Below are 26,940 nucleotides of genomic sequence, written 5' to 3'. Positions count from 1 at the left end.
GTAGTTTCACTTTCATATTCCAGAGAAGAGGCGTTAAGGATTTATGCCGTAAGTTTATTTACAAACATATCTAGGATGCTGAGTTCAAGGGTTTGATCCTTTTAAGAGATTCCACCTCTTAATATGCTCCTCTTCCTATCTGTCTCATTGATTATTTTTTAAGTGGTTGATGTCTCACTATTAAGAAAGGTACAGCAAATCCAAACCCAAAGAACCAAGTCATCATAGCTAGAAATCGCCACTTGCTTTCCACTGAAAGTGGTATATTCTTCCCTGGACCCTCCTCATAGTGGCTCCTATGGACCACAGAGGATGCAAGCCTCTGGACGCTCTGTCCCAGCACAGCGCTGCTGGAAGCTCTGCGAAAGATGCAGAGACTGAAGGCGGAAGAAACGGCGGCTGCAAACCGGGCGCTTCTTTCCTCACGACCTTGTTCCCCTAACTTGTCAGAGAATCTTTTAAACTTTTACCAAGACACATTACACACTCACCAAAACAAGGAATAAACATCTCATTTAAAATGAAAGTTATAAATGTGTTATGTATATACCTAAATATCATACATGGATATATCAAAACTAAAGCCGTCCCTGAGGATGGTCAGAATTGATCTGACAGTCACAGCTAGATCTCAGGGTCTGGTCTGAGATGGTCCAACCTGTGTTCCTCTGCGGGTATCACTTCACAGAATATCTGTATCAAACGAGGCCACCCCGAGGTGACAGAGTGACACAAACAAGGTCACTCAGGGACGGCCACTTCTTCGCCAGTCTAGCTTTTCCCTCAGTCGTCTGCCCTCAGTATAACATTTAGCAAGACACTGAGTCACAGAATCGCCCTTCTTCTGACAACACCCAATCCAGAAGGAGTCCCTGCTGCCTTAGAACCTCCCTGAATTAATCCAGGAGTCCCTGCTGCCTTAGAACCTCCCTGAAACTATCCACCCAAAGCCCAACTTCTGCGGCAGCTGTCACGCCTTCTCCTGCGTGGCCCTGAGGCGTCCTGTGGGGTCCACTCCTGCCTGCTGCCGTGAGTGGGAAATTCAACTTGCTCAATTCTGGGTGTGCTCTTGGTGGTCTTCAGCTGAAGAGAGCTGAGATACGTACACACGCTCAGACATATTTACAGTCTGTCTCTAACAACAGTTCTTTGACCATAACACACTGGTGGGAAATCATGTTATAAATTATGATCACAAGAATACTATATAGAAAAGGATTTGTATACAGAGAACAAACCGGTGGTCATCAGAAGGGAGAGGAGCTGCAAGAGTGGCAAAATAGGTGGAGAGGATTAACAGTTACAAACGACCAGCTAGAAAGTAAGTCACAACACTGTGAGATATACCACAAGGAATAAAACCAACATTTTACGATAATATTGCATGGTGTGTAATCTGTAAAAGCATTCAATCACTGAGCTATACGCCTGAAACTAACATTGTTAGTCGACTACACCTCAATGAACCTTTTTTTTTAAAGGCTTTGTTTTCAGTGTAGAAGGAGGGATAGAAGCACGAGGTGGTTTACACACCACCCTAACTGTTTTCAAGCAGAGTGCAAAACAGAAAGATGTCCGACTTCTGCCACTCTCCAGAGGCATAGCTGCAGCTTCTTACCACTGACGTCTGTTCAGAGATGCTCCCTATAACTTCAGGCTGGCCAGGCTGACAGACCGACCGTCACCAGCTGTGTAATGTAACCTGGGTACCTGTTAACCGTTATTTCATCCTTACTGAACCAAATGAACTGCCTCCTCTTTAAGAGGCAAGAAGCCAGGAACTTCCCAAACTCTTCCTCTCTGAACACCTCCATCTCTTACAGACACGCTTCAGTCTGCACCAATTCTCTCGCCTCCTCTCCCGTCTCGGTGACAAGGGCTCTCTCCTCCCATTCAACGTCATGCCCCTTTGCCCACATTTGGATCCTTCCTGCCTCTCATGCTGAGGTTTCCAGTCAGGCACATTCTTCTTTGTTCACACAGGATTATACACAAGTGTCTCCGACCTTACCACACACAAATCCTCCCCTCTTCATTCCCTGTCCCCCTCTACCTGAGGCGCTTTGGGTTCCATTCACTCCCTGGTGGCTCAGACGGTAAAGAATCTGCCTGCAATGCAGGACACCTGGGTTCGATTCCTGGGTTGGAAAGATCTCCTGGAGAAGGGCATGGCAACCCACTCCAGTATTCTGGCCTGGAGAGTCCCATGGACAGACGAGCCTGGCGGGCTACAGTCCATGGGGTCGCAAAGAGCTGGGCATCACTGAGCCACCAACACACGCAGTGCCCAGCTAGACAGTCCTCATCTGCTTTCCCCACTTCCTCACCCACATTTTGCTCAAAGCCCCTGCGGCATCACCTCTGCTTCCTGCGGCCCCTTGGCTGACATGCCCTAACCCCAAGCATGTCTCTCCTGCCACAAGAAAAGCACATATTGTAATGTCACTTGATGTCTTCTGAGGGTGCTGGACACCAGTCACGAGTTGTCTCCTGCAAATCCTTTTCTTCCTCAGCCTCCACGATCTAACTTCTTCCCGCTTACCTCACTTCTTTGGTGCTCCTCCTTGGTCTGTTTGTCAGAATTCCCTTCCCACCCTCCATCCACCCCATCCTCCTCAGACCCTGTGAGCAGCTGCATCCACCCCTGCAAATGGCTTCAACCACCACCTGGACGCTGAAGACACCTGCAGTCCAGCCCTCTCGAGTTCAAGCCACTTACAAAGCATCTCTACCAGGTAAGCGGGGTTATCTCGAACGCCACGTCTGAAGCTAACTCCACTCCTCAGCACTGCCACTCGACTTCAAACTCTCACTTCTGGAATTCACCAGCCTAATGCAACACCACTTACACAGTCGCCCAGGCAAAACCCAGACTTCTGCCTCTCTTCTCTCTTTACCCACGTTCAGCAGAACTGGCCGAACTGTTGACAGTGGCCTGAGTATCTCGGGAGCTCACCCTTCAACCGTGCGCTCTCTCGGGTCTCCCCTGATTACGAGTCAGTGGCAGGCCTCAGCAGCTCACCCCCCCACGGAGCTATCACAGCAAGCTTTGAAAAGTGTAGATCTGATGTCTTCTGCCTGCATTGCCGCCATCAGAACAAAGGCCCAACTGCCCGGCCTATCACACACTTCCATTCACCCCCCGCACTTCCGCCCAGGCTCCCAAGGTACCGTCACACCAGATGCATGCACTTTCCTCCCAAACTCACCACACCCTCTTTTCTCATTCTCACTCACATGCTTGAAATAGCCTTCCTCTTCCTCTCTCGTTACCTGTTTTTTTTACTGATCAGTCAAGATTCATCACCCCTGGCAAGGAGGTAAAGCAATAGGAATTTTGATATATTGTACTTTAAACTTCCATGTACTTTAAACTGGTTCAATCACTGAAGAAAAACAGGGGGGCATTACCTAGTGATAAGTAAGCTGACCATGTACACGTCATACAGGTTTCCACCCCAGGAAAATTCCCTGAAGAAACTGGTGTATATGGCAGCCATCAGAAAGAATGCATTTGAATCAGTTCTAATGAGGTGGATGAAACTGGAGGCTATTATACAGAGTGAAGTAAGCCAGAAAGAAAACCACCAATACAGTATACTAATGCATACATATGGAATTTAGGAAGATGGTAACGATGACCCTGTATGTGAGACAGCAAGAGAGACACAGGTGTACAGAACAGACTTTTGGACTCTGTGGGAGAAGGCGAGGGTGGGATGATTTGGGAGGGTGGCATTAAAACATGTATATTATCATATGTGAATCAGATTGCCGGTCCAGGTTCGATGCATGAGTCAGGGTGCTCGGGGCTGGTGCACTGGGATGACCTTGAGGGGTGGGGTGGGGAGGGAGGTGGGAGGGGGGTTCAGGATGGGGAGCACATGTGCACCCATAGCTGATTCATGTCAATGTATGGCAAAACCAACACAATATTGTAAAGTAATTAGCCTCCAATTAAAATAAATTAATTAAAAAAAAGAAACTGGTGTATATGGGCACCAGAGTTTATACACACACACACACAAATGTGTTTACAGAAGCGCTGCTCAGTAATCAAAGATGACAATCAACCCACGTGTCCAGCAAGAGAACAGACCGTGGTGTGGTCATATAACGTACTGCCATGCAGTGATGAACAAACAAGCCACATGCAACAATTTGGATGAATTTTACAAGCAGTGAGCAAAAGACGAAAAAAGAATAGAATGCAGTAGGATTTAATTTCTTTAAACTCAAAACAAGTAAAATTGAACTATACTGATTAGAGGTGCCCTCCTCAGCAGTAAAGCACAAAGGAAAGCAGGAGTCGGACTACCGGGACTAGGAAGGGACACAGGGAGCGCTTCTCAGACGCTGGCAGCATCCTACTGCTTTTTCTCTCCATGCCATGCGTCTTGCAGGGTCTTAGTTTCCTAAAGAGGGGCTGAACCAGGGCCCTGGCAGTGCGAGCACAGTCCTAATCACTAGACAGCCAGGGAGCTCCCACTACTCTATTTCTTGATAGGAGTCACAAAGGTGTTCACTTCCTAATAACTCACTGGGCTATACATGTATGTTTTATGAATTCTCTATAGGTAAGTTTCAAACTTTTTAAAATTAGGTCGCTCTTCGGTGTATTTACTGTATCTGGAGTCTACAGTGTGCTAACCTCTCACAATCATTTATTCTTTATCTGTCTCTTCTGCTGGTCCTCAGGGGAGAATTTCTTTTGTGTATGATGGTTTTATTGTAGAACCCAGATGCCCAGGCCTCACCACTGTTCATCTGAACCAGAAACACTGGAACGTGTGACCAGAGTATGTGAGAAAGGCTTCCTAATTTCACAGTTGACTTGGAACACAATCTGGTTACAAGCCACTGCCCAGACTGGAAGCTCCCTGAAAACACCGGCACCCCTATCTTGATGTTCCCCACACCTAGCCCAGCACCTGGTACATAGGAGGCGCCCAGAACACCTTTGTCAAAGTCATGACGAAGACACGTATTTCCAGAGCAAACCTGCACACCTCAGGGTTTGGATTTGCATTGCTCCTGGGTTAAACATTTGCACAGGTAGCTGTCACATGGACTGACCGTGAAAGGCCCGGGCCAGGCTCCTGATGGACGTCACGTGTGGTCCGAGACACTCTCGGGTCATGAAAGCCCCTCAGAGGGCAACCTGCGGCACAGAGGAAGACAAGCAGGCTGGGAGGGCTGCCTAGTACCTACTGGAATGTTTTCATTTCAGACCGTGACACGTTTTCACTCCAATAAATGTAAGTGAATGTGTTAGTTGCTCAGAAATGTCTGACTCTTTGCGACCCTATGGCTATAGCCCACCAGGCTCCTCTGTCCATGGAATGCTCCAGGCAAGAATACTGTAGGGGTTGCCATTTCCTTCTCCAGGCGATCTTCCCAACACAGGGATCGAACCTGGGTCTCCTGCATTGCAGGCAGATTCTTCATCGTTTGAACCATCAGGGAGGCCCCCAATAAATGTCTTTCAATCAATGAAACGTGTGCATGTGTTTTTGTGTGAATTATACATGAAATATATTTTAATAGCTAAATTACAGTAACTCCTCAACATTTAAAACATCAACTTACCGTTGTATGTTGTTTAGTTGCTAAGTCGGGTCTGACTCCTTTGCAACCCCATGGACCGTAGCCCGCCAGGCTCCTCTGTCCATGGGATTTCCCAGGCAAGAATACTGGAGTGGGGTGCCAGTTCCTTCTCCAGGGGATCATCCTGATCCAGGGATCAAACCCATGTCTCCTGCATTGGCAAGAAGATTCTTTACCACTGAGCCACTTACTGTTACAAACTGTAAACAGCTAAATGCAAATTCACAGTTGGAAGTTCCACAACACTATGTTTTAGCCCTACCGGTTACTATGAAAGTCTTCTATCCGCCTCTGTTAAAATATTTACATTAACTGTCTAACAGCATTAATTAGCTATATTTACAAACTATTTGACATTCATGGCAGAAACAGATACACAAAACTTGGACACTGAGACTATACCTAACTCTGGGAGTAGAAGCAAGCAAGAACTTCCTGATGAAAAAGAAAACTTGTTTACAAGTCTAAAGTGCAAGGACTCATCAAGCTTAGAGAAAACCTCCCCCACCCACCCCACCCCCGCCCACACACACAGATTTAAATACGGTAACAAAGAAGAGGAAAGAAAAAAAAAAACTATGGCTGAAACTTTAGGTCCAATATCACCAAAAAAAATCTTAGAAACCTAAATTCTTTCCCAACTTCCAAACTTGAGGAAAAACATTACATACAGGAGTGTAACCAAGAAAAATAAACTTGGGTATGTTGCATGTATAAGAGGATTCGATGTCCTTAATCAAGCACATTTGTGAGACTGTCCTACCGGGTGGGTAATAAAGAGAATGCTGTGCCGTGCTTAGTTGCTCAGTCGTGTCTCACTCTCTGTGACCCTCTAGGCTCCTCTGTCCATATGGATTCTCCAGGCAAGAATACTGGGGTGGGTTGCCATGCCCTCCTCAGAAATAATGTGAGTATCTCCATCTAAACCACACCGAAGATAAGTTCCCACACCCAGCTGGTTAAGAAAAATACAGAGTAAGGAAAAGTTAGACGGACTTGCTACCCTGTCATGGCAAACAGCTTAATTTGGGTTTTCTACCCAAACCATACAACGTCCAGAATTTAAACTTACGTGAACCAGAAGAGTGACACAAAACTCACGGCTCTCACCCGGACGCTGGACCATTGCGGCCACCTTCACAAAACGAATATGAGTCTTTCCCGCAGGGCAGGGCTGAGGGCGCAAAACGAGATCTTTCACCTCCAAGACCCAGCACGCCCCAGCACATCTGAAGGCCAACGGCTGCAGACAACCTCCCGAAGGGACAATGCAGGGGCACAGCCTGTGCGCCCTCCACTGCAGAAGCGGTGGAAAAGCTACGCCAAACATCACAACGTCTAGGGAGCAGGTCCACAACTCCATGCTTCGGCATTGAAATTTGGGCAAAGTTAACATAAGACCAACGAAATAATGTAAAAGTAAAAACAAAAATGCTACACACTAACCAAAAAGCCTTAAAGCTGAGGGGAAAAAAAAGTCTAATCTCCACAAACAGTCAGACATAACTTGGCAACTCAACAACAACAATCTCCCAGTAGGATGGAACCCATAGATCAAATCTGTCTCCTTGCTCCTCAAACCTAAGCCAACCATACCCCATACCCCATACCCCATAAATCCACAAGCATTCATCATGGCAATTTTAATTCTGTACTTATTTATCTTGGCCGAGCTACACGGCTTGCTGCTGCTGCTGCTGCTGCCAAATCGCTTCAGTCGTGTCCGACCCTGTGCGACCCCATAGACGGCAGCCCACCAGGCTCCCCCGTCCCTGGGATTCTCCAGGCAAGAACACTGGACTGGGTTGCCATTTCTTTCTCCAATGTACGAAAGTGAAAAGTGAAAGTGAAATCACTCAGTCACGTCCAACTCTTAGCGATCCCATGGACTGCAGCCCACCAGACTCCTCTGTCCATGAGATTTTCCAGGCAAGAGTACTGGAGTGGGGTGCCGTTGCCTTCTCCAGCTACATGGCTTCCTTGATCTCAATTCGCTGACCAGGGACTGAACCCGGGCAATGGCAGTAAAAGCCCAGAACCCTAACAACTAGGCCACCAGGGAACTCCCAGTTCTGTACTTAATTTGACAGTAAGACTTAAAATGCTTACACCGTCCTATCTGGGACAGCTGAATGTCTATTTCTAAACCAAGAGCAGTCAGGCCACTCTGTGCAAACAGCCTCCACACTTCTGGCATCATGTTGTGCAATTCTGCTGGGAGGTAAAGAGGAGGAAGGGACTTACTCTACATACAAGACATTTGCACAGAGAGTTAAGGCCAGAGGACACAGTTTCACCCTGCAAGAATGAAGGTTCATTACTGGTACAAAACAGACTCATCACACGACATTCTGAAACTCAGCACACCAAGCCTGATCAGTGTTCAGCACCACGATCACACTGGGAATAACAATTTAGTTTAAGCAAATAGTATCTGGAACTTTATGTCGCTATTTTGCATTTTTATTGGTTGCAGAGTTTTGTTGGCTTTTAGGTTATCAATTTGTTTGTCTAGTTGTACTGGTGTCTAAGACCTATATGCACAGGTACATCTACCTCAATAAATATTTAAGTGACAGTGTGTTTAAAATAACTAAGGCAGTGCTGGGTTTCTGCAACTTGGCTACTAGGTTTTTACATTGTTTTTCAATTTTAATTATCCCAACACTGCAAGAAGTTTGAGAAATGCTGCAGTTTTAAGGATACTGAGAAAGAGATCTTCAAACCAAAATGTGCCCATCTAGGGAACCTCCCTGGAGTCCCAGTGGTTAAAAATCCACCTTCCAATGCAGGGGACACGGGTTCAATCCCTGGTTAGGGAATTAAGATCCCACATGCCATGGGATAGCTAAGCTCGTGTACCACAACTACTGAGTCCGTGTGTCACAACTAAACAGAAGTCTGCATGCCACAACTAGGAGCCATGCAGTCAAAACAGAAATAGAAAAAAGTTTTGCCCATCGTACTTTATCTGTAAGTAAGCTGGGGCATAATGGACACAGGGTCAGTCCTTCAGTTGGCTCATCATCTGAATAGAAGTAAACCATCCTCAACAAGGTTTCCCCAGTCCACCTTTAAATTTCACTACTCATCTTAAAGGAAGACTTGGCTCCAATTTTAAGCAAGAGATTGATAGTGAGAACAGCTCAAAAAAATTCAGTCAAGAGGTTAAAAGATAAAGAAACCAGATGTTCATAAAAAAAAAAAAAGTGGTTACATTTGGGGGATGGGCAGAAAGGGGAAACAGTGGAGGAAGCATGACCACTGTCATGAGATGTGTGAAGTGCTGCCATTCAGTGCCATCTGAAGTCTTACGGCTCCAAAGGGTGGCTCCAGAATCACAGGGGGAAGTTACAAGGACACACATTTTTGCTTGAGATGCTGAGGAGCACTCCCACTAATCAAAGAGCCACAGCATGCTGCTGCTGCTGAGTCGCCTCAGTCGTGTCCGACCCTGTGCGACCCCATAGACGGCAGCCCACCAGGCTCCCCGGTCCCTGGGATTCTCCAGGCAAGAACACTGGAGTGGGTTGCCATTTCCTTCTCCAATGCCTGAAAGTGAAAAGTGAAAGTGAAAGCGCTCAGTCGTGTCTGATTCTGTGCAACCCCACAGATGGCAGCCCATCAGGTTCACCCATCCATGGGATTTTCCAGGCAAGGGTACTGGAGAGGGGTGCCAGTGCCTTCTCCGCCACAGCATGCTGCTGCTGCTGCTGCTGCTGCTAAGTCACTTCAGTCGTGTCCGACTCTGCGCGACCCCATAGACAGCAGCCCACCAGGCTCCCCGGTCCCTGGGATTCTCCAGGCAAGAACAGCGGAGTGGGTTGCAATTTCCTTCTCCAATGCATGAAAGTGAAAAGTGAAAGGGAAGTCGCTCAGCCACGTCTGACCCTTAGCATGGACTGCAGCCTACCAGGCTCCTCCATCCATGGGATTTTCCAGGCGAGAGGACTGGAGCGGGATGCCATTGCCTTCTCCACCACAGCATGCTAGAACTCTGCTAAGTGTTTCACATACAGAGTTTATGTGAAACTTTCTAGCTATTGGCCTTAATCACTAAACTAAGAAAAGACGAGTTTACATCAGGCTGTTTCTCAAGTTGTTTCGTTCTCCAAGGCTTGATGAAGAATACAACCAGTAGCAAGTTTCCGTAACTCCCTTTTTCTTTTCCTGATTCCTTAACAGATGAGATAAAAATACTGTTAAGAAACAGAGATAATGAGCAATGATACTGGGGAAGAGAGCATCCAACACTGTTTTTCAGAAACAATTACACTGCTATTACACAAAAATTAACAAGGGCATCCCCCGTGGCTCAGTGGTAAAGAATCTACCTGCAATGCCGGGGACACCAGTTCAATCCCAGAGTCAGGAAGATCCCCTGGAGAAGGGAATGGCAACCCACTCTAGTATTCTTGCCTGGGAAATCCCATGGACAGAGGAGCCTGGCAGGCTACAGTTCATGGGGTCAAAAAGAATCAAGCACAACCCAGTGACTCAGTTCAGTTCAGTTGCTCAGTCGTGTCTGACTCTGTGACCCCATGGACTGCAGCACGCCAGTCTTCTCTGTCCATCACCAACTCCCGGAGTTGACTCAAACTCATATCCATTGAATTGGTGATGCCATCCAACCATCTCATCCTCTATTGTCCCCTTCTCCTCCCGCCTTCAAACTTTCCCAGCATCAGGGTCTTTTCCAGTGAGTCAACTTTTTGCATGAGGTGGCCAAAGTACTGGAGTTTCAGCTTCAATATCAGTCCTTCCAGTGAACACCCAGGACTGATCTCCTTTAGGATGGACTGGTTGGATTTCCTTGCACTCCAAGGGACTCTCAAGAGTCTTCTCCAAAACCACAGTTCAAAAGCATCAATTCTTCTGTACTCAGTTTTCTTTATAGTCTAACTCTCACACCCATATATGACTACTGGAAAAACCATATCTTTGACTAGATGGGCCTTAGTTGGCAAAGTAATGTCTATGCTTTTTAATGTGCTGTCTAGATTCGTCATAACTTTTCTTCCAAGGAGTGTCTTTTAATTTCATGGCTGCAGTCACCATCTGCAGAGATTTTGGAGCCCCAAATAATGAAGTCTGTCACTATTTCCACTGTTTTCCCATCTATTTGCCATGAAGTGATGGGACAAGGTGTCACAACCTTAGTTTTCTGAATGTTGAGCTTTAAGCCAACTTTTTCACTCTCCACTTTCACTTTCATCAAGAGGCTCTTTAGTTCTTCTTCACTTTCTGCCATAAGAATGGTATCATCTGCATATCTGAGGTTAATGATATTTCTCCCAGGAATCTTGATTCCAGCTTGTGCTTCATCCAGCCCAGCGTTTCTCATGATGTACTCTGCACAGAAGTTAAAATAAGCAGGGTGACAATATACAGCTTTGATGTACTCCTTTCTCAATTTGGAACCAGTCTGTTGTTCCATGTCCAGTTCTAACTGTTGCTTCCTGACCTGCATACAGATTTCTCAAGAGGCAGGTTAAGTGGTCTGGTATTCCCATCTGTTTCAGAATTTTCCATAGTTTGTGGTGATCCACACAAAGGCTTTAGCATAGTCAATAAAGCAGAAATAGATTTTTTCTGGAACTCTCTTGCCTTTTTGATAATCCAATGGATGTTGGCAATTTGATCTCCGGTTCCTCTGCCTTTTCTAACACCAGCTTGAACATCTGGAAGTTCACAGATCATGTACTGTTGAAGCCTAGCTTGGAGAATTTTGAGCATGTGAGATGAGCGCAATTGTGTGGCAGTTTGAGCATTCTTTGGCATTGCCTTTCTTTGGGACTGGAATGAAAACTGACCTTTTCCAGTCCTGTGGCCACTACTGAGTTTTCCAAATTTTCTGGCATATTGAGTACAGCACTTTCACAGCATCATTTTTTAGGATTTGAAATAGCTCAACTGGAATTCCATCTCCTCCTAGCTATGTTAGTAGTGATGCTTCCTAAGGCCCACTTGACTTCACATTCCAGGATATCTGGCTCTAGGTAAGTGATCATACCATCATGACTATCTGAGTTGTAAAGACTGTTTTTGTATAGTTTTTCTGTGTATTCTTGCCACCTCTTCTTAATATCTTCTGCTTCTATTAGGTACATATAATTTATGTCCTTTATTGTACCCATCGTTGCATGAAATATTCCCTTGGTATCTCTAATTTTCTTGAAAGGATCTCTAGTTTTTCCCATTCTATTGTTTTCCTCTATTTCTTTGCGCTGATCACTGAGGAAGGCCTTCTTATCTCTCCTCGTCTTGCTATTCTTTGGAAGTCTGCATTCAAAGGGGTATATCTTTCTCCTTTGCTTTTCACTTCTCTTCTTAAGGCCTCCTCAGACAGCCATTTTGCTTTTTTGCATTTCTTTTTCTTGGGGATGGTCTTGATCCCTGTCTCCCGTACAATGTCATGAACCTTCATCCATAGTTCATCAGGCACTCTGTCTATCAGATCTAGTCCCTTAAATCTATTTCTCACTTCCACTGTATAAGCATAAGGGATTTGATTTAGGTCATACCCGAATGGTCTAGCGGTTTTCCCTACTTTCTTCAATTTAAGTCTGAATTTGGCAATAAGGAATTCATGATCTGAGCCACAGTCAGCTCCCAGTCTTATTTTTGCTGACTGTATAGAGCTTCTCCATCTTTGACTGCAAAGAATATAATCAATCTGATTTCAGTGTTGGCCACCTGCTGTCCATGTGTAGATCTTCTCTTGTGTTGTTGGAAGAGGGTGTCTGCTACAACCAGTGCGTTCTCCTGGCAAAACTCTGTTAGCCTTTGCCCTGCCTCATTCTGTACTCTAAGGCGAATTTTGCCTGTTACTCCAGGTGTTTCCTGACTTCCTACTTTTGCATCCCAGTCCCCTATAATGAAAAGGACATCTTTTTTGGATGTTAGTTCTAGAAGGTCTTGTAGGTCTTCATAGAACTGTTCAACTTCAGCTTCTTCAGCGTTACTGGTTGGGGCATTGATTTGGATTACTGATGTTGATAGTGATAGTGATATTGATACTGATACACTGATACTGAGAGTGATATTGAATGGTTTGCCTTGGAAACGAACAGAGATCATTCTGTCATTTTTGAGACTGCACCCAAGTACTGCATTTCAGACCTTTTGTTGACTATGATGGCTTCTCCATTTCTTCCACGGGATTCTTGCCCACAGTAGTAGATATAATGTTCATCTGAGTGAAATTCTCCCATTCCAGTCAATTTTCATTTTCTGATTCGTAAAATGTCAATGTTCACTCTTGCCATCTCCTGTTTGATCACTTCCAATTTGCCTTGATTCATGGACCTAATATTCCAGGTTTCTATGCAATAGTGGATGTGACTGGTCACAGAAGCAAAGCCAGATGCTGGAAAGAGAAACTCAGTGACTAAACGACAAAAAATTAACAGAGTAATCTGAAATTTGTAAAACATATACAGTGAAAGAAGAAACAAATCAATGAGAATTTTAAAACTTCTATTGTGATATATTTTGGTTGCTAGTGATTGTAATTTAACCAATGCATAAACAAAAAACATAGTAGGTCACAACTGTAGATTATTTATGTTGAGATGTTAGTAAATGTTATAATCAAAAGTAGCAAAGTTGATCTCACAAATCAATATTTTCCCATTCCTTCAGTCTCAAAGGTAGTAGCTTCTGACAGATTACAATATGGCCAGTCTAGCAGTTTAGGCTGCAGGAGATATGGCAAACAGGATCAAATAGCCTGAATTAGAATGGAAATTACTGCATGCTCTAATGAATAAAAGAATGAAAGCATTAGTTGCTCAGTGATGTCCGACTCTTTGCAACCCCATGGACTATAACCCATTAGGCTCCTCTGCCCATGGAATTCTCCAAGCAAGAATACTGGAGTAGGGTGTCATTTCCTTCTCCAGGGGATCTTCCTGACCCAGGGATTGAACCCAAGTCTCCTGCATTGCAGGCAGATTCTTTACCATTGAAGCCACCAGGGAAGTCCCAACACATAGAATTTTAAAACTATAGTACAACACACATCATATCTAAACTATATATGAAATAAATTCTCTAAATACAATGCTTAAAATAAAAATATGAAAAGATGAACAAAACTAAGTCTTTGTTATGTCAGAGAACTAACTCAAAGCAGATGCTGAAAATAGTAGGGGGCTTAGAATAGTCCTGGGATTTAACACACACATTCAAAATAAAGGTATAAGAATTAGATTATGAAAGATTTCCAGAGAGAAAAAACGAGTTAGGCATCTCAGACACTAGTGAAATCGACAAGTTGTTAACATATAAATATACTGCATCCCTTTTCCTTGAATAAGATCTTATTTCAAAACTGAGACAAGAGACAAGGACTATTTGCCAGTGACATGAACTAAGTCCACCTCTGCAAATCTAGCCAACTGTTCAGCCGGTTGTCTTAACTAAGAAAGATTTTTTAGACACCAATACCCACTTATTCCCACCTATCAAAATTATCTTCTATGTGGCACAAAGGTAAAATAAATAAAACATCATGTGCCAGAAGTATTTATTGATAGGAAAAAGGAATGAACAAGATGGCCATGGTCCCCACCCCCAATGGGTTTGTAATTTCCTCTTTCCTAAGAACATTCTATGGAGAAGAACCTCCTAGACGTTACTGGAGATCCTAAGAACTCCATCTGAACCTGGGTAACCACATTCAAACACAAAACCTGGCCAATTTTTAAAGAGAGACATGGAGGCAGACAGATCATTTCTCTTTCCCACTTCCGGAAGCATTTCTCAAGATCACTGAACTTTAAGCAGGAAGACTTCTTAGCAATGACTAACCTTCCTCATTTTGCAGATGAGGACACTGAAGCCAAGTAAGGCACCCTGCAGAATTTGAATGCACAGACCTTACTGTGCAGGTGTACAGGTCAATACAGGGTTCATTTTAGGAACTATACACAAAACATCCTAAAACTGTCTTTACATCTACAGTGACTGATATATCATCCTTAGGGTAACGGTTTACTTTATCAATAGAAGAGAGAAAAAACAAAAGTGGTAGGAGCAGAGGCTGGTGGGGATGAGAAGCAGAGGCTTAGCCAGGCAGTACAGATGCTCAGAAATTCCCTGACCTCTCTATGATGAAGAAAGCAGTGTGATAATCACTGTTTAACAATTCTAGTTCCCTTTACTTTATATCACAGGGCCATAAAAACATCCATTTCCATAGTTTAAAACCTCATGAAATAGTGATCTTCTCTTAACTACCAGCGTATCACTGTGTCAGAACCTCATCTCACAAATGTTCTCCCAAGTATTTCATCTTAGAATTCATTCTAGAATTCTTTATGCTTCAAATGAAAATTTCTCTTCCCTTTGCCCCTGGAAAGAGCCTCCTATGCAGCTGCATTATAGCAGACCTGAGTTCCCCTGTTTTGAGGAAATGAGATGAAGGGAAAAAAATCAGATTTATAGAAGCAAGCACTGCAGAAGAGTACATCGTCTGCACCATTATGAGTCAGCAGGGCATCTCTGATTCATTGGAAATACAATCCAATTTTCCAAAACACACATTTCCACAGATATAGAGGAACAACCTTATTCAAACTTAATTCATAGTTTGAATTCTCTCTTGACAATCAAGAGACTTAGAGGGAAAGTCATTTTCTGGGCTATTTATTGCAGTGGCTTCTCTTGGCACATGGGGTCCGTTGGTCCGGCACAGCATGTGGGATCTTCCTGGACCAGGAGTGGAACCCGTGTCTCCCAAACTGGCAGGTGGACTCTTTACCACTGAGCCACCGGTGAAGCCCCCTCTAGAATGTGATCACCGTGAGGGAAAAAACTGCACCCCCAACACCTTGAAAAACAACTATCCTCTCAATCGACAACACTTTGAGACCAATGACCCTGAGATGTGGGAAGAGTTCACAGAAAGATGATATTTGAAGAGGGTCTGGAAGGAGATAGGAGTCTCCCAGGTAGAGAAGCTTTTGCAGAGTGAAGATCCAATGTTAACTATTATGTCCAGTCATCATACTTGCTGTATATAAATGTGCCCTGCTTTTCACCATGTGCAAATATCTTACAGGGGATTCTCAGGTAGCTCAGTGGTAAAGAATGTGCCTGCCGATGCAAGAGATGCAGGTTTGATCTCTGGGTTGGGATATCCTCTGGCAACATTCCGGTATTCTCGCCTGGGAAATCCCATGGTCAGAGGACTCTGGAGGGCTACAGTTCATGGAGTCACGGAATGGGACATGACTGAGCAAGCACGCACACAAACAAATATCTTATATCTCATGGGTTTATGTTGCTTTCACTATAACAAGTTCCAAGAGCTCAGGTACTGTTCTTGGTATAAAAATCTACCTTTCAAGGGGGATAAAACCTATAATGTGAGTTCTTATGGGAGACTCATTTTTACTCAAAAGTAACTGTCACTATATTTTGATCCAACACCTTCAAGGAGACTGAATAACCAAAGAGACTGAATGACCAGAGATTCAATAAACTAGGCACAGTAGGAAAACCTCAGAAGTTTCAAATGTTTGATTTCTTTTAGAATTTAATTTTTCTCAAATTCAGGCTAATTTAAGATAGCTTAATGGAAGAGGTTTACTCATTGTTGACTGAGGGGGAAAAGGTATAAATGATATAAAGTGACACACTACTTTGTAATGAAAGAAGCAGATATAGGCAGCAACTATTCAGGCTCCTTGCAAACAATTTTTCAGAGCCACATACCACTCCTTGTAGTGTAGGCATTTGCTGCCTTGCCAATTCTTTGGAAGATAGTTTCTGGGTAAGGGAAGGCACCCCAGACCATTACACAATAAATAACCACTTAGGCAGGGGAAGGGTATATATTTTAGATCAGATGGGATCTAACTTAGGGGATCTGCCAACCTTTCATTCTACAGGACACTGAGGCCGTGAATGGAGGTGAATTTTCTTCAAATCCACAGTCAGCAGAACTTAGGGACATCAACTTGGTCATGCATTTTTTCCACTGTCCTTGGGCATCTGTCTTTGGAACATCAAAATAATTACAGCTCAAGCTCTGAAAAAGAGAACACTCAAGAAACAACACTGAGACCAAGAGTTCTGAGAACCTAGGAACGTGTAAGCCGGACATCCTCAGTTATTTATCAGAGCTGTGACATGGTTGGCTAGCTCATGGCTTCAGACAGTTCAACCTGTGTTTCCCAGTACTGACTGCTATGACTCACAGTCCTTTGAGAGAAGGTCCCTATCCAGTTATATGGACTAAATAGGATTACAGGTATGCACAGCACCAACTCGTTGAAATTAACGCAGCAAGGGGAGTTAAACCATTAGGCTGGGCTTCCCTGATAGTTTAGTTGGTAAAGAATCTGCCTGCAATGCAGGAGACCCCAGTTCAATTCTAGGGTTGGGAAGATCTGCTGGAGAAGAGATAGGCTACCCACTCCAGTATTCTTGGGCTTCCCTTGTGGCTCAGCTGGTAAAGAATCCGCCCACAATGCGGGAGACCTGGGTTTGATCCCTGGGTTGGGAAGATCCCTTGGAGAAGGAAAAGGCTACCCACTCCAGTATTCTGGCCTAGAGAATTTCATGGACTGTATGGTCCATGGGGTCGCAAAGAATCAGACATGACTGAGTGACTTTCACTTTCAAGGTGCCTGCTGGTTAGTGCAGTGCAGAAGGACCAGCCTACACCTGAGCAGGTTTTAGTCTCCAGAGGATTTCAAGGGCAGAAGAAAAAAATCTGGGCCATGCAAATTTCTTTTGTCATCTAAGTTCAGTGAGCTTGAGGCTCTGAAGGAGCATTCATGCCCAGCTATCTTGAGTCATCATTTTCTATTCTTCACAGCAAATATTTTAGAAAAAAACATTTTAGGAAAAACAGTATCTCCTAAACTACAAATTTCACAGAATGGAAGAGGCAGAGGAGAGAACAGCTAAACATGATGATGTAAAAACATACTATCAGAAAATCTTTATTAAAAATGATGAACTAAGATGAAATAGTCAATTTTGACGACATGGGTGATATTGATGCAAATAACTTCACAGACGGCTCATTAGTACTGCTGCATGATAAAGCTGAACATTTGAGTACACAATTTTAGCTAAATGTTGAAACTATATAAATTACTGAATGGCTGGTATTAAGCATCGATGGATCTTTCTTAAAAACTGCCTTGAAACAGGGTAGTCCATTCATTTTGTGGGAAATTCAAGACTCAAAGATCTATTGTCAAAGAGAATAGCACTATGACAAAAGAAGTGCTTAAATTTTCATTTGCAGTGATTTTACTACATTTAAATATATATAATTTTATTACATTTGAAACAAGTGGGCAATTGGCTATACTAGGGAAACAGTTCTCTGTTGCAAATATTTATGTTCTATCACTTTTCATATTGTGGTGTAATTTGGACTCCGTATACTTATGGTTCCCTGTCCTACAGAAATTAGTAGGAGAATTTGAGAATTAGACTCAGTGGGCCATGTACCACCAGAGCAATGACAAACTCAGTACACCATATGTGTTCTCATTTCATATGCATAACGGAAATGCTGACCATGCCCCCTGGATGATATTCACCTTTGGATTACATTCATTTCATGCAGCTAACACTGTTAAAATTATTTCAGAAAAGGATGTTAAAACTACTGTCCCTTCTCAGATCACACTAGGCACAGTTTCCCCAAGGGCATGTGAGTAATGAATATTTAAGCAAAAGGCATTGCCTCCACCCTTCCATGGGGCCACTAGCCTAGCCTTGGGTCAATCAGAAAATTTGTTACTCAGTTTTGAAGTATCTAGGCAAATGTTACTTTTAAGTTTGCAACAGGATGAAGCAATAAAACCCTTTTAACAATGTATCTTCATTCTAATCCTCTGCTGGCTGTTATCACCTCAGGCAGCCTTTAAAACCAAAACACTCAAATGTGCAGGAGAATTTGTGAAGTCACAAACACACACACAGAAAAGACAATGTAGTTTTGGCTGAGTCCTCATCTAGCCTAGGGCAGGGAAAACTTTCCCTAACAGTGACTAAACAGAAACCCAACCACTTTCAGGACTCCACAGTGTGACTACATCTGTTTTATAAACTCAGCCCAGTGCTCTCCGACAACCTAGAGGGGTGGGATGGGGTGGGAGACAGGAGGGAGGTTCAAGAGGGAGGGGACACATGTATACTTGTGTTGATGTATGTATTCATGTTGATGTATGGCAGAAACCACCACAATATTGTAAAGCAATTATCCTCCAATAAAAATTTTAAAAAGTGAATTGCAGGTGAACGGACATATACCGCATGTCCTGTATGACAAGGCGTGTTGCTTAAGTTTCCCCATGCATAAAATGGACATAATGCCTTCAGAGCATAACAACATGATGAGTTACTATAAGAAAAATAGTTGGCTTCAAGTTCAGTTTCCTTCTCCTGCCAAGCCAATACAGGGACGACTGACTACCAGAGCAGTATGTGCTCTTTGCATTAAGATGCATGAGGGGCTTTCCCTGGAGGTCTGTTTAAGATTTTTCACTTCTTGCAGGGGGTGTGGGTTCGATTCCAGGTCTGGGAACTAAGATCCCACATGCCGCAGGGCACAGCCAAAATTTAAAAAAAATAAATTATAAAAAAGATGCATGAGAGCAGGCTGTATATAAACACAGTCAGCACATACTTGGGTTCTGAACTTTATGGGTCCTGTTTCATTCTGCACATAGGTTCTTAACTACTAGTAACTGATTTCTCTCCCTGAAGGGAAGGAAGTCTACACAGTGCAGGAATTCAAGGATGACCCAACATAAGGCCAAACAGCCTTGAGTCCAGCAGGGTTGACACTCTAGGCGTAATTTGTAACAGGCCTCTATTGCTGATTCTGGGGCCTCTATCTCCCTAACTAGGAAAGATTAACCTTGAAGCACCTCATTACCAACCAATCGTGGAAAACCCTTATCACAGCCCTTCTCAACCTCAGCACATTCAGATCACCTGAGGAGCTTTTAAAACTCCAGATGGTCAGACCATACCCCAAACCAATTTACATCCAAATACCTGGGAAGGGGGCCCAGGCACCCTTACTTCTTAAAGTTCCCAGTGAGCCAAGACGCAACCAAGGTTGAGAACCACAGTCTCCGATCACCTCTCCTGACCTCATGGAACTTCTGCTGCAACGCACACCAGGAAAGGCAACCTAGAGCGTTTCACAAACACAGCTTCTGAGCAGACCCGGTACAACAGGGTCCTGAAAGCCGAAACACCACAGGTGCCCGTACTGAGCTCCACATAGAGCGATGGACAGACAGCTTATGAGCTAGAGGGTTACCCAGATCCTCACGGGAGAGCCACTTTCACAATGATGGAGCACTTCAAAAGAGCAAATATCAAAAGAAGTTCATCCATATTGAGAGATGTCACAAATCCCGTTAGGATTTCTCACTTTTTTAAAAAACACTTATCTCTTAGGAAGGCCCGAGGGTCTGTGAAAGCACGCCCCACACACAGAGCCTGTGGAACAGCAGAGAGAACCACACAATCCCCGCGGCCGCCTCCGCCCCGCCGCAGGCTGCCCAGCCGCTGCACCTGTCGCCCGCGGGGCCGCACCTGCCGCGCCGGGCCCTCCCCGCCTACCTTCCAGCAGCTCGTCCAGGCTGGTGACCTTCCGGCTGCCGTCGATGGTGTAGATGGTGCGGACGCCCTGGGGCAGGTTCACGTTGTCCGACAGGGAGCGGGTGAGCTCCATGAGCAGCGCGTCGAAGGACCGGAAGCGGTCGCTGGAGATGGCAAACACCAGGCCCTTGAAGTAGCGGTCCCCGTTCCGGTAGAAGCGCGCCTTCTTGGCCTTCTTCTCCGAGCTCAGGGCCTGCAGCGTCCGCGTGCGGTAGAAGCTGCAGTGGGCGCTGTGCGCCGGGCTGGGGATGAGCCCGTTCCCTTTGGGGCCGGAGCTGCTGCTGCCCCCGGAGGAGCTGGGCGCCCCTCTCCGCGACCCCGGCCGCGGCCTTTTGTCCCGTTCCTCAAAGTGCTCCAGCTCGATACTCCTGGTGCTGGCCATCGCGGCTGCTCCGGGCGGGCGCCCGGCCGAGCACGTCCCGGCCGCAGGCTCCAGGTAGCCCGGGGTCAAGGCGAGAACCGGCTCGGGAACGTCGGGCTGCGAGAGAGCCTCAGCGCGCCGGGACACCTGGCCCGCACATCCCGCCCTCTCCGCGCAGGTGGAGCCGCGGAGGCCCGCGCCCCCTAGAAGTGGCCGCAGCGCCGAGCTGCCCGGCTCATTGTCCGGCGCGCTTCGCTCGGTCCCTCCCGCCGCCCGGCAGCCCCACGCCCCCGCTCCACCCGGTCACGCCTCACCGCTCCCGCCCCGGAGACCGCCGGCCGCCGTCAAGGTGGGCCCGCCCCCGGCCCGCGGGCGCACACAAAGCTCCTCCGCCCGCCGCTCCCGGGAGCCCGGGGGGAGGGAGGGAGGGGCCGCGAGCGTGGGAGAGGCGCCGCGGGGGCGTCGGCCCGGCCCCAGGCCCGGGTGCAGCGCCGCCGCCTCGCTCGCCCCCGGGCCCCGCCCGCGAGCACCGCGCGGAGGCTCGTCCCGCGCAGAGTCCGGCCCTAGCGGGAAACAGCGCAGCCCGCCTCCCCCGCAGCCGGCTGGCCCGGCCCACCCACGAGCATCCGCCCCCGGGCCCGACCACTCCGCCTGCCCGGCCCGCTGCAGGGCCGGAGGCGGCTTCCCGCTCCCCAAGGAATGCCAAACCCCGGAGGGAGGGCGGTGGGCCTGGAGGAGGAGGAGGGGGCCGCACGTGGGGGCGCCGAGGCTCTGCGGCGCCGGAGAAGCGGATCCTCCCGGGTCCTAGGCGGCCCCGCCCGCCCGACAGCCACAACCCCGCGCCGCGCGCTGACGGGCGCAGCCGCGGCGCGCGCTCCTCCGCCTGGGAAACGGAACCGCGCAGGTCAAAAAAACTACAAAGGAAGGAGATTCAAGGGCAGGGATCACATCCCTTAGCCAGCCTCCAACTGAGGAGCCGAGGTCAAACTAGGGCACCTGAAACACGGCAGTGGATTGGGGCACACAATTTATTTTTCAAAGGAAATCTGGAGCTTCATTTAAAAATCCTTTGGTAAAACACTGTCTGTTGCAGGTTCGCTAACACGGTACGTTCGGTCACTTTGAATGAATGAAAGGTCACACATTATTGTTTCTTGAGGAATTTAATTAACAAAATTTATTAAAGCATGCAACGTTTCAGGCATTGTTTCTGTTACTGGGGATGCATTAGTAAATAGACAATCCCCGCACCCCACCACCTGCATCTAAGTGATACTTATTATCAATTTGAGCTTCTTGTTAAGTAATATGTCTATTATTTGTAAGCACCTTTCATACTGGAAACCTTAATTTAGTAGTGCCTGGTCAACAGTAAAAGCATATTTTCCAAAGGCTGGAGAGCAATAATAGTTACTTCCATTTCACCATTAGGAAAAGATGAAACTAACAGAAATTTGGTGCTAATCTGACAGGTGGTAAATTTCCCTGAGGGCTTCAGCACCTGGTTCTCTGAGTGGCCCTAGATAGCAAATCCAAGCCGCCACAGGCTTTTCTTGGAATGAATTAAGTCCTGAAGGAGCATGAATAAGAAAAGGAAGAAAATATGATGGAGTTTCTCAGTAGCTGTGAAGTTGAACTGCCATGCAGTGCCCCAGAAGCTTCCTTCTTGCTCAGGGAACCCCCAGGACAGGCTCAGGACACATGTGGGTATGTGAAACTGGGTCCGTGGCCATAAGAGACCTCAGTTCAGTTCAGTCGCTCAGTCGTGTCCGACTCTTTGCGACCCCATGAATCGCAGCACGCCAGGCCTCCCTGTCCACCACCAACTCCCGGAGTTCACTCAGACTCACGTCCATTGAGTCCGTGATGCCATCCAGCCATCTCATCCTCTGTTCTCCCCTTCTCCTCCTGCTCCCAACCCCTACCAGCATAATAGACCTCAACCCAAGCCAATTAAATCAGAATTTCTGGAGTTGGGCTTCCCAAACAGTAGCTTTTAGAACTACGTATTAGGTACAGCCAGGGTTTCCAACGATAGGATGTAACATTAAGATTCAAACAGATCATTGTTGATTCTCAAACTTTGACATACTTTCATGTAGTGGGGGAAATCTCATAAAATGTCGATTCTGAGTCACTAGGTCTTTGGTGAAAGTTGAGATTCTGTATTTCTGATGTTTCCGTGCATGTGTGCTCCTGCGTGCTCAGTTACCCAGTTCTGTCAGACTCTCTGCAGCCCTATGGCCTGTAGCCTGCAAGGCTCTTCTGTCCATGGAATTCTCCGGGCAAGAATACTGGAGTGGGTTGCCATTTCCTACTCCAGGGGATCTTCCTGACCCAGGGATCAAACCTGCATCTCCTGCATTGGCAGGCGAATTCTTTACCACTGAGCTACCTGGGAAGCCCCAGATAATGCCAGTACTGCTAGTCTTGGTACAACACTTTGAGAAACAAGAACCTAAATGCCAAATTTCTTAAGTCCTCCTTCAGTAGTAGCAACTGCAGAGCCTTTCAACTGTGTAAATGGTTTAAAATGGGTGGTTCATTTGTTTTGTTATTCAGTTTAGTTCAGTCATTTGTGTCTGACTCTTTGTGACCCCATGGACTGCAGCACGCCAGGCTTCCCTGTCCATCACCAATGCTCAGAGCTTTCTCAAACTCATGTCCATCAAATCAGTGATGCCATCCAACCATCTCAAACTCTGTTGTCCCCTTCTCCTCTTGCCTACAATCTTTCCCAGCATCAGAGTCTTTTCTGAGGAGTCAGTTCTTCACATCAGGTGGCCAAAGTATTGGAGCTTCAGCTTTAGCATCAGTCCTTCCAATGAATGTTCAGGACTGATTTCCCTTAGGATGGACTGGCTGGATCTCCTTGCAATCCAAGGGACTCTCAAGAGTCTTCTCCAACACCACAGTTCAAAAGCAATAAATTCTTCGGCATTCAGCTTTTTTATAGTCCAACTCTCACATCCATACATAACTACTGGAAAAACCATAGCTTTAGTCAAAGCTATGGTTTTTGATGGACCTTTGCTGGCAAGGTAATGTCTCTGTTTTTTTAATATGCTGTCTACATTGATTATAGCTTTTCTTCCAAGGAGCAAGCATCTTTTAATTCCATTACTGTGGTCACCATCTGCAGTAATTTTGGAGTCCAAGGCAATAAAGTTTGTCAGTGTTTCCGTTGTTTCCCCATGTATTTGCCATGAAGTGATGGGACCAGATGCCATGATCTTAGTTTTCTCAATGTTGAGTTTTAAGCCAACTTTTTCCACTTTTCTCTTTCACTTTCATCAAGAGGTTCTTTAGTTCTTTTTCACTTTCTGCCATAAGGGTGGTGTCATCTACATATCTGAGGTTATTGATATTTCTCCCAGCAATCTTGATTCCAGCTTGTGCTTCATTCAGCCCGACATTTTGCAGAATATATTCTGCGTGTAAGTTAAATAAGCAGGGTGACAATATACAGCCTTGATGTACTCCTTTCCCAATTTGGAACCAGTGTGTTATTCCATGTTCGGTTTTATCTGTTGCTTCTTGACCTGCATACAGATTTCTCAGGAGGCAGGTATGGTAGTCTGGCATGTCCATCTCTTTAAGAATTTTACACAGTTTGTTGTGATCCACACAGTCAAAGGCTTTAGCATAGTCAATAAAGCAGAAAGAGATGTTTTTCTGGAACTCTCTTGCTTTTTCCATGATCCAGCGGATGTTGGAATTTGATCTCTGGTTTCTCTGCCTTTTCTAAAACCAGCTTGAACATCTGGAAGTTCACGGTTCACATACTGTTGAAACCTGGCTTGGAGAATTTTGAGCATTACTTTGCTGGCATGTGAGATGAGTGCAATTGTGCAGTAGTTTGAACATTGTTTGGCATTGCCCTTCTTTGGGACTGGAATGAAAACTAACCTTTTTCAGTTCTGTAGCCACTGTTGAGTTTTCAAAATTTCCTGGCATATTGAGTGCAACACTTAACAGCACCATCTTTTAAGCTTTGAAATAGCTCAACTGGAATTCCATCACCTCCACTAGCTTTGTTCATAGTGATGCTCCCTAAGGCCCACTTGACTTCATATTCCAGGATATCTGGCTCCAAGTGAGTGATCACAGCATTGTGGTTATCTGGGTCATGAAGACCTTTTTTGTATAATTCTTCTGTGTATTCTTACCACTTCTTAATATCTTCTGCTTCTGTTAAGTCCATACCATTTCTGTCCTTTATTGTGCTCATCTTTGCATGAAATGTTCCCTTGGTATTTCTCATTTTCTTGAAGAGATCTCCAGTCTTTCCCTCTATTGTTTTCCTCTATTTCTTTGCACTGATCAATGAGGAAGGCTTTCTTATCTCTCCTTGCTATTCTTTGAAACTCTGAATTCAGATGGGTATATCTTACCTTTTCTCCTTTACCTTTAGCTTCTCTTCTTTTCTCAGCTATTTGTAAGCCCTCCTCAGACAACCATTTTGCCTTTTTGCATTTCCTTTTCTTGGGGATGGTCTTGATCACTACCTCCTGTACAATGTCGTGAACCTCCATCCACAGTTCTTCAGGCACTCCATCAGATCTAATGCCTTGAATCTATTTGTCACTTCCACTGTATAACTGTAAGGGATTTGATTTAGGTCATACTTCGATGGTCTAATGTTTTCCCTACTTCTTTCTGCTTTTGCAACAAGGAGTTCATGATCTGAGCCACAGTCAGCCCCCAGTCTTGTTTTTACTGACTGTATAGAGCTTCTCCATCTTTGGCTGCAGAGAACATAATCAGTCTGATTTCAGTATTGACATCTGGTGATGTCCATGTGTAGAGTCTTCTCTTGTGTTGTTGGAAGAGGGTGTTTGACATGACCAGTGTGTTCTCTTGGGAAAGCTCTCTTATCCTTTGCCCTGCTTCATTCTGTACCCCAAGGCCAAATTTGCATGTTACTCCTGGTATCTCTTGTCTTCCTAGTTTTGCATTCCAGTCCACTATAATGAAAAGGACATCTGTTTGGGGTGTTAGTTCTAGAAGGTCTTGTAGGTCTTCATAGAACCATTCAACTTCAGCTGCTTCAGCATTACTGGTCAGGGCCTAGACTTGGACTACTGTGATACTGAATGGTTTGCCTTGGAAATGAACAGAGATCATTCTGTCATTTTTGAGATTGCACCCAAGAACTGCATTTTGGTGGAAGCCAGATGTCTTTCATGATGTAGGCTTGGAAGTAATACACGGTCATTTCTGCAAATGAGATGATGTTACAAAGGTCAGTCCTGCTTAATGCGGGAGAGGACTATGTAGGGCTATGGCTACCAGGAACTCCCTGGGGTCGTCATACAGGCTGGCAGCACAGGTTCAGTCAGTCAAGCTTTAGGATGTAAACACGTGTTCTCACTCAAGGATTCCTGATGAAAGATTTCACCCTTCTTAAACAATGAGTACAATGATGTAATATGCCAGCATTTTAACATTATTCCCTAAGGCTCTATCCCTAAGTTGACAAAGATGATGGCTTTTCAAGAGGGTTGGGGGGGAGAAGTATTAATATTTCCAAAGCTGTTTCCTAAAGTAAAAAGTCATTTTGTGCCTGCTTTTTACATTAATCTGTTTGAAGAATTTTATCCCTGATCTTCACAGAAGAATTAAGATGCAATCACTTTTCATAAGATATTTGCATAGTGAATATGGCTTATATCAAGACCCAGCTGGCCCAGATTTAAAGACTTATTGGGGTGGGAAAAATTAGTTTCAGCATTATAATTCTAATGCAAACAAAATTTGGGAGTACTAGGTAGGCAACTATTAATTAATTTGATTACTGTGTGATTTAAAATTTATAAAGCAAATACTTCCCTTTCAAGGGGCTGCAGAATTTGCAGAGTAAGATATATCCTTTCTTTACTGAGATGCACCCCCTTTTTCCTAACCAAGAAACACTATCTGATTTGCTAATCATTCATCCTTCCAAGTGAAAGTGAAAGTCACTCAATCATGTCCTACTCTTTGCAACACCATGGACTTTAGTCCATGGAATTCTCCAGGACAGAATATTAGAGTGGGTAGCCTTTCCATTCTCCAGGGGATCTTCCCAACCCAGGGATTGAACCCGGGTCTCCCGCATTGCAGGCAGATTCCTAACTAGCTGAGCCACAGGGAAGCCCAACAATACTGAGTGGGTAGCCTGTCCCTTCTCCAGCAGATCTTCCCGACAAGGAATCTAACTGGGGTCGCCTGCATTGCAGCCAGATTCTTTACCAACTGAGCTATCGGGGAACCCCTCTTAGTGAAACATTTATCTGAATAAAAAGTGTTGTGCAAAGCACTTAAAAATGGTTCCTCAGGGA

General features: G+C 45.3%; 1 protein-coding gene and 1 pseudogene across 1 annotated transcript in view; both read right to left on the bottom strand.

Annotated features, from left to right (window-relative positions):
* DCLK2 (doublecortin like kinase 2) overlaps nucleotides 1-20,948 on the bottom strand; it is a 190,598-nt gene extending 169,650 nt beyond the window's left edge. The window contains exon 1 of the mRNA XM_018061207.1: nucleotides 20,218-20,948. Within this exon, the coding sequence (XP_017916696.1) occupies nucleotides 20,218-20,638 (421 nt within the window). The 5' untranslated portion in view covers nucleotides 20,639-20,948. The remainder of the gene's footprint in view (nucleotides 1-20,217) is intronic.
* On the bottom strand, nucleotides 152-6,733 carry LOC108637858 (annotated as a pseudogene).

The sequence above is a fragment of the Capra hircus genome, chromosome 17 (genome assembly GCF_001704415.2).
Source record: "Capra hircus breed San Clemente chromosome 17, ASM170441v1, whole genome shotgun sequence".
Taxonomy (NCBI): domain Eukaryota; kingdom Metazoa; phylum Chordata; class Mammalia; order Artiodactyla; family Bovidae; genus Capra; species Capra hircus.
Note: the sequence above shows the minus strand (reverse complement) of the source record. Positions and strands in the feature narration are given on the sequence as shown.